At 44.6% G+C, this 13,874-nt stretch overlaps 1 protein-coding gene across 1 annotated transcript in view; it reads right to left on the reverse strand.

Annotated features, from left to right (window-relative positions):
• Window positions 1–13,874, reverse strand: part of ANO4 (anoctamin 4) — a 293,207-nt gene that overhangs the window by 79,685 nt on the left and 199,648 nt on the right. The window contains exon 10 of the mRNA XM_023749873.1: window positions 4,815–4,946. Within this exon, the coding sequence (XP_023605641.1) occupies window positions 4,815–4,946 (132 nt within the window). The remainder of the gene's footprint in view (window positions 1–4,814; window positions 4,947–13,874) is intronic.

The following is a 13,874-nucleotide window of genomic DNA, read 5'->3' on the forward strand; positions in this document are numbered from 1 at the left end:
CAGATCAAGCTGGAAGGAGTTAGCAGTTAGCAGAAAGGAATCGCTGAGAAAGGCTGGCAAGCCTTCCAAAGACCTTATAGGTCATCTCAATAGTTTTTCTATTTATTCTAAGGTTTTTAAACTGGGTGAAGTGACATGAATAAAGGTGCATTTTGAAAACATCACTCTGTATGTACTTGCGAGAATGGATTGGAGGTGGGGAAGGATAGAGCCAGTGAGACCTGTTCCATTGTTTATAGGTTTTACAAGTGAGAAAATGGTGGTAAAGATAGAGAGAAGCTACTAGATGAAAAACATGCTTCGCTTTGGGTATAAAATCATCAGCCCTGGGAGATAAATAAGATGTGGGAAGCGGAGGTGAGGGATGTATTAGACTAGCTTCCAGACTCGGTTTCAGCACCTGAACAAATATTAGTGCTATTTACTGGATAGAGGACAAAGAATGTGGACTGCATTTGAGGAGAAAATGTCTTGAATTTGGTTTGAGGTGAGTGTGCAGTGAGCTAACTTCACATCACCTTTATTCTTTACTCATATGGTTCTCCCATTTTAATTTTTATCTATTCATTTACTTTCTCATTTAACTATCATTGTTAAGCACCAGTGCTGGGATTCAAAGGTGATGATACAGACACAGTCTTTCAAGGAACTTACAGTCTAGGAGAAAGCAATTAAACTTGATGGTACTATTAATGAAGAGCTATGACGGGGGGAAATATTACCAAGACATAGAAGAGTACACTGCAGCCAGAGCTGGGGGTAGAACACTTGGATGGATTTCTGAAGGAAATGTCTCTGATCAACTCTGAGAGAAGGGAGTCTAGGAGAAAAGGCTATTCCAGGCAGAGGGAAGGGCATGTGCAGACAGGAGACAAAAGGACTCAGACTCATGAGCTAAGGAGATCAAAGCAGTTCAGTGCACCCAAAGCACACAACTGGGGGATGAAAGCAGGAGCTAGTGAGCTAACAGGAGTCTGGGTTTTATTCTGAGAGCAAAGTATTTTCAAGGCTCTTTCCCACTTTGATCACTCTTTATTAAACTTTCAATTCTCTTTTGTCTCTTTTTCTACTACATTCATGTATAGACACTCACACCGATTATTCTCTTTTATTCCTAGACAAATACAATATCAAACATTCCGCAGAACCAAGAAGTCTCAAGGGATCTTGAATTGCATTTGGAAAACCAGCAGATCATCTTATAACCCTCAAAGCTCATTAACCACCTACTTCGGATTACTTTAAAGCCGTTAACATCACTCTCAAAGTATCCTTAGGCACGTTTTTCTGACCGCACCAAACAATTGTTTCCAATTTGACAGCCAGTTTTCTTGGAATCTTACATACACACACTCATGAAAGGGATGTTGTGCCCTGGCCAGTGTGGCTCAGTTGGTTGGAGCATCGTCCTATGCACCGCCAGGGCGTGTACAGAGTATGGGAGGCAACCACTCGATGTTTCCCTGTCACATATCTCTCTCTCTCTCTCTCTCTCTCTCTCTCTCTCTCTCTCTCTCTCCCCCCTCCTTTCCTCTCTCTCTAAAATCAATAGAAACATATCCTCAAGTGAGGATAAAAGAAAAGGGATGTTGTCTGTGTGGCACGACAATTTTCAAACAGAAAGAAATCTCCACTGCCCGTAACATTCAAGACCTTGTTGAATTTTTCATCTCCCAACTGCCTACGTTATTCTCTTGGTCCTACTAAGGTCTGGTTCTTAGGTTTGCTTCGTTCCAGCTGTCCCTCTGCTTTTTCCTTAGTTCTTCTGCCTGGAAAGTTCATCTTCTACGGATCACTCTATTTTTTCAAACAGTAACACCAAGTGTTCTCACACCCTATTCCCATTCACAGAAGACTATCGTAGTTCTTCAAACACTCCTGCTGCACACACCTTTGTTCTTTGATACATACATGATTCTCTCTTTTCGAGATGTGTTTCCCCCCCTTAAATTCCTGGACAAGTGTTACATTTCAAGACCCATCACAAAAATTTTCTTCTTGTGACCAACTCTCATCTCTTACTAACCTCCCAACAAATCTGAAGACTGGAACACCCTGTCTTTTAAGTCACACCATTATACTGTTTATAATTATTTAAAACTAGAGGCCTGATGCACGAAATCTGTGCAAGAGTAGGCCTTCCTTCCCGCGGCTGCCAGCACTGGCTTCCCTCTGGCATCCGGGACCCAGGATTCCCTCGCAGCCCCTGCTTCGTCCAGAAGGTCATCTGGTCTAATTAGCATATACACTTTTATTATTATAGATGGTCTTCTGTCTTTACTATGCTGGGATCAAGACTATGTACTATTTATATCCTCTGTACCCAAACAGTGCCTGACAAGAAGTAATCAGCAAACTATTGACTATTGAATGAAACCATTTTTCAGTGAATGAATACTCAAACATGTCAAAAAAATGCTTCTCATATATGTGAGAGAGATGGCTGAATACCGCTATCCCACAGGCTATCATCTTCATTTATCACATTTTTTTAATGAACTGTGTGAGAGAGAGAAACATCAATGATGAGAGAGAATCACTAGTCAGCTGCCTCCTGCATGCCCCCTACTGGGGATTGAGCCTGCAACCCAGGCATGTACCCTGACCGGAAATCCAGCTGTGACCTCCTGATTCATATCTCAACGCTCAACCATGGAGACACACCTTCTGGGCCATTTAGCACATATTTTAAAACATTTATAAAGACCTGATTCCTGGTTCTAATACCTAGAGGTCCTGCTGGGAGCCCAGGTGCTTCTGACTTTGAGAACTCTGCTGAGAAATGTTGTTCTAAAGCAAGAACAAAGTGGCTCAGTGGTTGAGTGTTGACCTATGAACCAGGAAGTCACAGTTCGATTCCCAGACAGGGCACATGCCCGGGTTGCAGGTTCAGTCCCCAGTGTAAGAGGCAGCTGATCAATGATTCTCTCATCATTAATGTTTCTATCCCTCTTGGAAATCAATAAAAATATTTAAAAAGATAAAGAAAGAACATCAGAAAACAGAATCAGCATAAAGATGAATAGTGGGAAACTTTCCTCTTCATTTACCTATATGTCTTTGAAGTAATAATAAAACCCTAGGTGCACACCATGTATTTCATCTATCTATCCACCTATCCATCCATCCAGTTCCTCTTCCATTTACCTTTATACCTTTTAAGCAAAGCATAACCCCAGTACACACACCATATACTTCATTAATTTCTCCATCCATCTATTCAACTACCCATCCATCCCATTCTTCTTCCATTTACCTATATGTCTTTGAAGTAAAACGAATCCCCTAGTACACACCATATAATTCATTGAGCCCTCCATTCATCTTCCCACCTACCCATCCATTCATCCATCCATCTACCCTGCACTGCGCTAGGCACTCTCTCAGGCAGGGCTGAAGCAAAGGAAAAATCTGAATGTGAATCAGACTCTACTCCAGAAGAATTTAAAACCAAATAACCACTTGTGTAAGAAGCTTCAAGATGAACAACATAGGCACAATGAGGGTTTAAAGCAAGAGCAGGAACATGCCAGCTTTCATTTGTCTTTTTCTCTAAGAAAACACCCATAGGTCCTGAACTCTGAGTTAACAGAAAGTCCCTCTCAGTTCTTATTTCCCACGGGAAGATTGAACTAGAATTTTGAGGCCGGGCTGTGAGTTTCATGTCTTCTTCAATGTTCACATATGTGGTTGGGTTGGCGTCAGTCTGACCTGTTTGGATCTAGAGTTCGGTTATTTCAGAGGCTTCCTGAGTTGCTTCCTTTGCATTATGCATTATATATTTTGATGCAGAAGAGCCATTTTTGATTGTTCTTCTCTCCTTTGTGCTCTAGAAGCCCACAGATTTCATTGATTTTCTGTTGCTAAAGCATGCCCTCACCTCGCACTCCCTGTAACTTGACAACTGCCATTTGGTTTGTTTTTTTCTCAAAGTCAGCAACCTATTTTTTTTTAAATCTGTCATCCCTTCCCTCCTCGCAGGTAAGTCATTTTTACAGAGGCTGTCTCTATGGCTGGGGAAGGGAGAGCCAGGAATTCCTAAAGTCTGGCTGAGAGAGAGGTTGGGCTGACCTGATTTATCCCCCCCCCTTTTAAAAGGCTGTTTTTGCCTAGTTGTTTACCGTCTTTGGCTTGCTCTTCTCTCCTATCGCCAACCCTGCCATCTGGCCATGATTTCTTGTCACCTCAGAAGCTTCAGTCAAAGCTTCAGGACTTTTGCAAGTCCTCAAAGGCTCAATTACTTAGCCAACTTCTCCTCCCACCACCTGTGTGTCAAAAGTGACAATTGATTGTTCAGAGACTGTCTGATAGATGAGCCAGGAAACCAGCTGCAAGGCAATGTGGCTTTTCCTGGGGCAACTCAGTTGCTGAAGAAAGGGGAACTGAGAAGTAAACTAAGATTGAAAACAATCAAACCAACAACCCCTTTTTCAACAGGGAAAAATGTAGACCAGCTTCCTTGTCCACCAGCTGGCTGCAGATGAGCCTGCAGGGGGCTCTGCACTGGGGATTGGCAGAGCCACAAGGTGGAAGGAGCCTGGGTCTCTGCATCACCATGCAGAAGGTCCTTCACCCAACACACATACGAACGTGTGTTCAATTGTGTTAAGCCGCTGAGATATGGGGATTGCTTATTGGAGTACCTTGCTTACCCTGACTAAAATAAAAGGGATATGAACACTCACGGGACTCTCAGGGGAGAAAGGCATCATGCTGTTCCTTGCACGTGCCCAGGAATGCAAGGCATGCAGGAGGAGGCTCTCCCGCAATGGCCCATCCTTTGAAAGTCAAGGGCTTTCCCAGGAAACACTCACTGATGGATCCTTTGCTGGCTGAAAGGGGCAGTGTAGCAGTCATTCTCCTCCAGGTCTGGCAGTGTATCCTTGTCCAGCCTCATTGGCTTCCTAGGTAACCACCTCCGAAACCTGCTTATTTGCTTATCGATCCTGTGGTACATGAAAGGCAAGACCAAAGGGTACAGAATGTCAGCGTTACACAGAGCCACGACTGTGACACCGCACACTCCAGGCACTCTCACTGCACTCAGGGAACCCACTCCCCCATTTCACAGATGGAAAGAAGGGAGCCACAATGCCTGTGCTCTTTCTATGTCACCAAGGGGCCTCAATGTTACTGTCTACGAGATCACTGCCATGCGTGACGCCAATCAATGACCAAGGAGTCCCAACCAGACTAGAAGGCTTTGGAAAGGAAGGTGATAGTCCCTTAAGCAAAGCAGCAGGGGCCTTAACTTCTTATATTCTGCAGGTTCTATAAACTCATTCTGTGCTTGGCCAATTTCTTCCTCTTCCCTTAGTTAGGGAAGAGCTCCAGCTGTAGGTGACTTTGGGCAGGAGTGCTGACAGCACATCCCAGTGGTTGGACTATGCAGAGAGCCTGGTGTCATGACTTGCCTCCTGTCTCTCACACCATCTCCAAACCCTCTCAGCAGACAGTAGGCTCTTTAGTTTTCACTTTTTTCTTTTTAAATTGACCCCATGGTTCTCACACTGCTGGGGCATCTCAACACACAAGTGTCATTTTGGGCATAGCACACACGATGTCGAGACAAGGAGAACAAAAGTGTCCTAAAGGTGGTTTTCAAGCACTGGTTTTTCCCCTGGCTGCCTCCCATCCCCTCTGACTTCTGCTGGTGAGAACATCTGGCTTCCAAGTGACCAGATGTTCACTCACAGCACCCACTGGCAGGAGCAGAAACCACAGCAAACTTTAAAATGTTGGTGCTATGTTGGGGAGCACAGGAGACTTGGTTGGAAAGTTTGTAAGGAGGACATTTTGAGAAAACGGAAGTGTGCTGAAGGTGGCCCACCCTGTTTATTGGAATTCTGACTTAGGGGAGTGCCAAAGGCGGCACCCCTAATTATTCCTTGACCTTTTCACAGATCGTTGGGTGTTTACTGGAATCCTTATGCTTAATCTTTAGGTGTCCTTGCTTAAAGGACACTGCACACGTGTGCCCTCCTAAGACTACTTATCCTACTGATTGTATTGTATCTAAAAGACAAATTCTACTCAAACTGCTGTTACAATAAAAGCCTAATGAGGCAGGCAATCACGGCTGTCTGGTTCCTTTAGCCAGGCAGTCCCTTAGCCCTCTCTTTCACAGCAAACTGTGTGAGAGTAATCATTCATCCATCGCTCAGGGTCTGCTGGTCAGCCCCGGCAGTGCTACCTCAGGCATCCATACCATGGGGTAACTTTTCCCCCAAGAGCACATGTCAAATAGCATCTCTGTGAGGTAGACCCAACAGGTATGATATTAATGTTATATGTTATCAGAGAGATCCAGGGTGGAGAGACATGATTATTCAATCCAAAATACTCAACCAATGAACAAAGCAGGACCAGAATCCATATTGTGGATTCCTGATTCTAGGGATCACTTCATCAAAGTAGCTGATAATAGAAATCTTCACTTTAAGGGCTACAGAAGGGACAGATCCCCCTGGAGAGGAAAATATCTGAATGCCTTCTAAGTCTATTCACCGAAAACACATGGAATCTTGGGCATGTTTTACTTTTTCCCAATTTTTAAAAATATTTACATGGCAACCTATCGTTTGCATGAAACTTCCAGCTGAATAAATTATTTTTATAGTATTACCAAGCCACTCCAAAATGAAAAATAATATCAAATGTCTTTTTTAACCACCTCTCTTATTCTCAGCCTTGTTCCAGCCTCACCTGACCATCATTCTGCTTGGTGGTGGCTGTCCTTTTGCAGAACCCCTGAAGGTTCACACTGGAAAGAACCTCTCAGCTTCTCTAGGCCCCTCCTCTCCACAGGGGACCTGCCCCCACCACATACGCACACATAAGTAAAGATTCTACCCAAAGCCATGTAGTCAGAAAACAACAGTAGATTAGAAAGGCCTAAAATCCCCCAAAGGGAAGAAGTTCCAATCTCCTCCATCCTTCATCGTCCTGGACCCCAACCCCTCACTATCTCTTAACAGATATTTAAAATATAGGGATATAATGAGCTCCAGAAAAGAAGTGTAACAGTGACTGAGACCATGGGGCTGGCGTGCCTAGTTTCAAGTCCTGGCTCTGTAAATATTAGCAGTGTGACCTTGGGCAAGTTATTTAAGTTTGCTGTGCCTCAATTTCCTTATCTGTAAAATGGGCATGATAATGAGTCTCAATTCACAGGACTGTGATGATAAAGTCTCTTGAACAGTGTCTGGTGCACAATAAGCACTGGCTATGATTACTATCTTCTTTTTCTTTTCAAAAATAAGAATTGGAGCAGCCAGCATGCCTCTTTACATTGCTGTCTTTTTTCTTTTCAATTCAAAGTTAATTGTGCTTCACCAGCATCTATCACTTGTCCAAGTTCAATGATTTAGTCCTTAAATGGAATTATAAATTAGACTTCATAGGCTAAGCTGGTAGCTTTCCCCATGGCCCTGAGGTTCATTTCATCTGATTGCCTTAAAACTCATTAAAGAAAGAGGGCATTATATGGTGATGGATAGTAACTAGACTTATAGTGCTGATCGCTTTGTAATGTATACAAATGTCAAATGATAATGTAGTGCACCTGAAACTAATATCCTATATAAAGTCCTATATAATAAAAGGCTAATATGCAAATCAACCAAATGGCAGAACAACTGGTCCCTATGATGCACACTGACCACCAGGGGGCAGATGCTCAATGCAGGAGCTGCCCCCTGGTGGTCAGTGCGCTCCCACAGCAGGAGTGCCACTCAGCCAGAAGCCCTGAGCCGGGCTCACAGCTGGCGAGCGCAGCAGCAGTGGCCAGAGCCTCTCAAGTCTCTGTGGCAGCACTAAGGATGTCCTGTGGGGAGCGAGCCTAAGCCGTCAGTCGGACATCCCCCGAGGGCTCTTGGACTGCGAGAGGGCGCCGGCCGGGCTGAGATAACCACCCCCCCCCCCAAGTGCACAAATTTCATGCACTGGGCCTCTAGTGTTATATACAAACTTTCCCTCAATTTTAAAATAGAGGACACTGGCTCAGAAGTTTTTTATAATAGAGTTTTTACCTCCTACACATCTCCAGTCTGCAGCGCTGATCAGATTACACTGTGCAAAATTCACATGCTCACAGAATCTGGGCTCTGCATGTGATGACTATGAATTTAATCCAACTGGGTACAGTACTCAGCATGGATAAAAACAAATAAAGCTGTGAAAAATTGGGCATAAATGCTCTATGGGAATAAAATGGCAGCTTTCACCAACCAGCTTGTAGCATCACAATTTAGATGAAATGCGAAGATGGTGAGGAGAAAGTAAAATAGGGCAATAAAAATGATTAATTAGTTGAAAAAGGAGGAAGAGCACAAGGAAGTGAAAGGGAAGGGAGTGAAGTTGCTTGGCATGGTGGAGAGTCCATAATGGGCATGTCTAAATCCTGGCTCTGTTGCTAATCTGCTGTGTGACCTTCCACAAATCACTCACCTTTCTGAGCCTTATTTGTCAAGGGTTTTTGAGCGGGATCATCATTATCATCAGTTATCATCATCATGACCTTCAGGGCTGTTAGGTTTATAAAAGATGGTGTGCATGGAATGCTGTGAGGAAGCTGCCAGGGAGATGGCTGTGTTCTTAAAAACTACTTGAGAGAAAGTGACAGGAAGCAGAGGAAATGGGCTTTTGAAACACTTATCTTGGAAGAAAGATGGTGGACAGATACCTTAAGGTTAAAGCCCCTGAGACACTAACTGGGGGTTGGGGTGTGGACTGGCCTCCGCTGTGCAGCCTGAGCAGAAGCAGGAGGGCCAAGCATGTACTGTCCAGGCTCCATCGCATGTACTGGGGTCCATGCTGTATGCTCCTCACAACAGAAACAACGTGGTCAGCAGTTTGTGTTCTTTTCTGGTTGGCAGACTGGACCCCCATAAATGTGTGCACCCCAATACCCTGAACCTATGACTATGTTATGTGATGTGGCAAAGGGGACTTTGCAGATGGAAGTAAGGTTACAGACCCCAAATAGGGCAAGCATCTGGATTATTCAGGTGGACCCAATTTAACCCCATGAAGCTTTTAAAGGCAAAGAACTTCTTCCTGCTGGAGACAGGGGAGATGAGGCAGGAGGGGAGGTAAGAGAGATTCAAAGAGTGAAAATAACCCAACCAGCCATTGCTGGCTTTGCGGATGAAGAGGGCCAGGAGGGCAGGCAGCTAGAAGCTGAGAATGACCTTTACCCAGGAGCCATAAAGAGACAGATCCTGCAACTGCACGGAACTGAACTGTGCCAGCAACTGAACGAGTCTGGAAACGAATTCTCCCCATGGCCCTTCCCTTCCAACACCTTGATTTCAGCTGTGGGAGACCCCAAGCAGAGAAACCAGTTAAGCGCTCATCTCCTGGGATTCTGACTCATAGCACTGTGAGATAATAAAGTTGTGTTGTTTTATGCAGCCAAGTTTGCAGGTATGTGTTACAACAGCAATAGGAAACTAACACACCTCCTACAATAGTCTTGGCGTGACCTTCCCCTTGAGGTCTGGCCAACGTGTGCTAGGCTCCCAGTGCTGGCGCTGATGTCCCACATGCTGCCCCCAACTGCCCATCTGGTGGCTCTGGGAACAAGGGTCTGTCTCTCTGGGACTGGAGGACAACTAGCTGTTCTTCTGCAAACACACTCCTGTCCCCGAAATGCACCCCCGAGACATCATTGAGGGCCCCTTCTGCCATGCAAAGAAGAAATGCAAAGGGCAAAAGCTACTGGGCTAGAATGTGTGAGACTCAGTGAGGTCATTGACTCTGTCACTGTACGTCAGTGTGCCCGGGGCAAGCCTCTTCTCCTCACGGAGCCTCAGTATCCTCATCTCTAAATGATGAGCCTCCAGATGCTCTTGAGATACATACTGGTTGTGACGTGGGCAATAATATCTTGGCTGCATCATTCTAAACAACCTTCAGTTAATAAAGAGCTTTCCTTTTCACAATGCATAATGGATAACCTTCCATCTAGAATGGAAGACTTTGGCATCCGCCAGAAGCAGGTTCACATCCTGGTTGTAGAGCTGGCCAGTCATGAGTGCCACGCTGGGCAGGTAACCAAACCTCTCGGAGCTAATACATCCATTGCATGAGGCAGTGGTGAGGGCGACACAAGATAATGGGTACCAGGTGTTTGCACAATGCCTGGGATGTACAAAATGCTCAGTTAAGTGGTCGTATTTAGGATGAAGAAAATGCTGACAACGAACTTCTATAAAGAGCATTCTCAATGGAAATTCTGGAGCTAGGATCCTCACTTGTATATTGAGGTCTGTGCTTCTATCTTACACTTAATACACTTCCCCAAACAGGCAATCCTGAAATGCACTTAGGTAAAATTCAAGAACCCAACCAATCAGGAAGCAGCCCAATTTGCCTCTTCAATATAGGGCTCAAGGGAAAAGAAAGAAGATGTTGGCTTAATGACTGAGCATTGATGTGGTTGGATACATGTCACTTTGTTCTACTCCTGACACTTACTAAGCAAAAGGCCTCTTACAGACCACACAGGCAATAAAGAGAAGATGGATCATCCACTTGGGCATTTCCGGCCTTAACTTGTCAAGTTAATATCTGAACTAAAAGGCAGGAACTTTGATAGAAAGTTGTGGTAAGTTCAGAGTTTCCCCCCAAATGCTGATTCATGGCAGGTGAAGTTCCGGATAGCTGGAAAGAGCTGGTAGCACAGGACAAGCACATGGGCACGAACCTGACCCCTGTCATACTATGCCTCTCCAGGGTGAGCCTTGGAAACTGCCTTGGGAAGGTTCTGCTGAAACCTCTTTAAATTGGGTTCCCTCAGCTCTAAAGGGGAAAATATCCTTCTAACCTTAGGAGCGGTGATGATTAAAGGCCACATGCAAAGGACTTCACTGTCCCCATGCTAACCTGTCAGTAGGTCTTTATAAATTACCTACTGTGTGCATAGCCCCAACCTGGATGCTGTGGGTTTACCCTGAAGAAGCAGAAGAAAAGGGCCTTTCCCTTGAGCCATTAACGATGCAGGAGGGACTTTGTACTAATGACAACTTAATTAGGCTGAATTAAACACAACAGACTACTTCAGGGACACCTGCTTTCCCCACACCAGAATATTATAATAATAGCATCACGTTTCAAACATTTAGATTACGTTTTCAGGATGATATGCTTAGAGGGAACATACAGATCTCTCTCTCTCTCTCTCTCTCTCTCTCTCTCTCTCTCCTCTTTAATTTTCCTCCTTCCCCCTTTCTTCCCTTCTCCTTCCTTCCTTCCTTCCTTCCTTCCTTCCTTCCTTCCTTCCTTCCTTCCTTCCTTCCTTCCTTCCTTCCTTCCTTCCTTCCTTCCTTCCTTCCTTCCCTTCCTTCCTTCCTTTTTTCTCTCCTCTCCTCTCCTCTCCTCTCCTCTCCTCTCCTCTCCTCTCCTCTCCTCTCCTCTCCTCTCCTCTCCTCTCTTTTTTCTTTTCTCTCTCTTTTTTTAATGAAGACTCCACACACAGCCCTACATTACAGCTACTGAGGCCTCCCTGGACTGCTACCAGTTAGACATCAGCCAGCTTGGATTTCTTTTTCCTCTTCTTAGAGCCAAGTCCCCTATATTTACAGATTCTCCTTGGATAGAAGTTAGGGAGCTTTGGAAGTTGATATGATTCTTTTTAGGTCACAAGGCTACTAACTGGGACGCAACCTAAATACCTTATAAGAGAGTCCAAAGGTTTTGGAACATTTACACACATTAATTTTTTAAAGCGGGGATGGAAATATACAAGCCATTTTGTTGATTTGCCTGCATACTCATTTGATAAGATTACAACTGCGCTGAATGTCTAATGCAGCAGGATCCAGCATTCATTCTGCCCACAGCTGCACAGGACAACCCCGGGCGGGATGTGTGTGGGGAAGTGGAGGCAAAAGGAAGGAGTAGTAATGAGACTTAGCTACAAGCCACCCACAAGAGTCAGATGTGTGTCTTTGTAATCATATCTTTTACAGACTACATTTGTACTATTTGGTGAAGGCAAAAAAAAAAAAAGAGACAAGTTAAAGGGTCAAAAGAAAGATGATTAATTCCCTTTCTTTATTGGGTAGGTAACTTATAATGCTTGTTAAGTCTGCCCAAAGATAAGTCACAGCAACATTTAATAGACCAAGTACATGGATGAAAAGAGCATTTATTCCAAAAATATGTATCTGAACTACATGAGTATGCTTTATGAGAGTCAGGTGACCTTTTAAAATAAAGATATTTGTGAAAAGGTACTTTATTTCTCTGTCTGCTCAGAAACTTTATTCTACTAATAAAAGTCTATGTGGTCATCACGTCGTAATGAGCAATCACCATGAGGCTGCGTGTGCAGCGGGCGCGTGTGGATGGGTGGGGGCTTGATGCTGTGTGCGTGGCACAGAGGTGGGGCCCGTGGTGAGGCCGAGGGTCCCGCGGCTCTGCGAGGTGCGGAGGCGGTACCCCTGGCTCCAGCTTACCTCTTTGGGGCAATCCATTGAGGAGCCCCGGATGGGTGGGCGGGGCCTACCTCTTTGGGGCAATGGATCGCGGGGCTTCTGCACTGTGAGAGGGCACAGGCCAGGCTGGGGGACCCAACCCCATGAGTGCACAAATTTTGTGCACCAGGCCTCTGGTAATAATATAATTTTCTCTTACCCTTAAAGAAGATAGGTTTATTTCAGGGATCATTTCATGAATTATTGAGATGTAATATCATTTATATGGATTAAACTAAAAGCTAAATTAAACGTCTGCATTTGGTATGCCACAAGAACTCGAGACCAGAACCACACATTGTACATGTGCCTTTCAGTTTGCAACACCAAACCTGGCTACAAAGAGACAGGACTGGTCATCATCTAAATCAGCCTGTTCTTGGGTAAGAGGAAGAGTTCAAGTATACACAACATTTTTTGACAAACTACATTTTGAAATTTACACCAGATACTGGGTTTCACGAACACCACCACAGTGATACCGAAAACGTAATTATATGTGGAAAGCAATGAAATTTGTCCTAAGAGGCCATCCTGAATCACGTTATACCACCATAGTCAGATGATCTTTTTCCCAGAATATTCTAGTGCCTTCTCATGCCTACTACATTTGTCTATGGCTGTAATTTTTCAATTGAAGTAGCACCAGCTTTTCCAGGCCAGAGATTAGTGGTTAGGAAGCTGTTCTTCTAATTCTAGAAATAGGGCTTTACCAAGCTCTTATTCACTCAAAACTTCCCCTCTATACCTGGAGAATATATGATTGGACGCATCTTCTCTGCTTCTATCCTCTTGGCTCCAAGTTCATCCCCTCTTTCTCCTTTCCTTGGCCACAAAACTCATCAAGGTGGTGGTGAACCCCCAATACTTCTAATCCCTCAGAACCTGGCCCATTCCCCACCAGTGGTAACTGGGTTTCCATGACCCTCCACTGGGTGGTCATCAGTCTAAAATGTCATCCTAGATCGGCAACGTCAGCATCACTATAGAGCCTCACCTCAGAAAGCCTGGGAGTGGGCTCAGCCATCTGAATACAAAAAAATCCCTGCAGATAACCCTGACACATGCTAAAATTTGAGAACCACCACTCCATGGAGACCGCTAGCATGGCAGTTACCATAGTAACCAAAAAACCGATTCTCAGCTCTTACCCTTCATCAGTAGCTGAAGAACAGCCCTTCTTACTGGAACTCATTTCTGGTGCCTTTGGCACTGCCTTCCCTTTGTTCTCCTCCTACATCTCAAATTGTTCCTTTTCATCTTCTTCCCATTTCTTCCTGGCTCCTTCCTGCAGATTTCCAAGGAGTGGCCAATGGCCCTCTTCTCTTCTCTCTCTACATCTTGCCCTGGGAATTTCCATCCAAGCCTTCGACCCCCAAATAGCTATTTTTGGAG

Source organism: Myotis lucifugus, unplaced genomic scaffold (assembly GCF_000147115.1).
Source record: "Myotis lucifugus unplaced genomic scaffold, Myoluc2.0 scaffold_10, whole genome shotgun sequence".
In the NCBI taxonomy this organism is placed as follows: Eukaryota; Metazoa; Chordata; class Mammalia; order Chiroptera; family Vespertilionidae; genus Myotis; species Myotis lucifugus.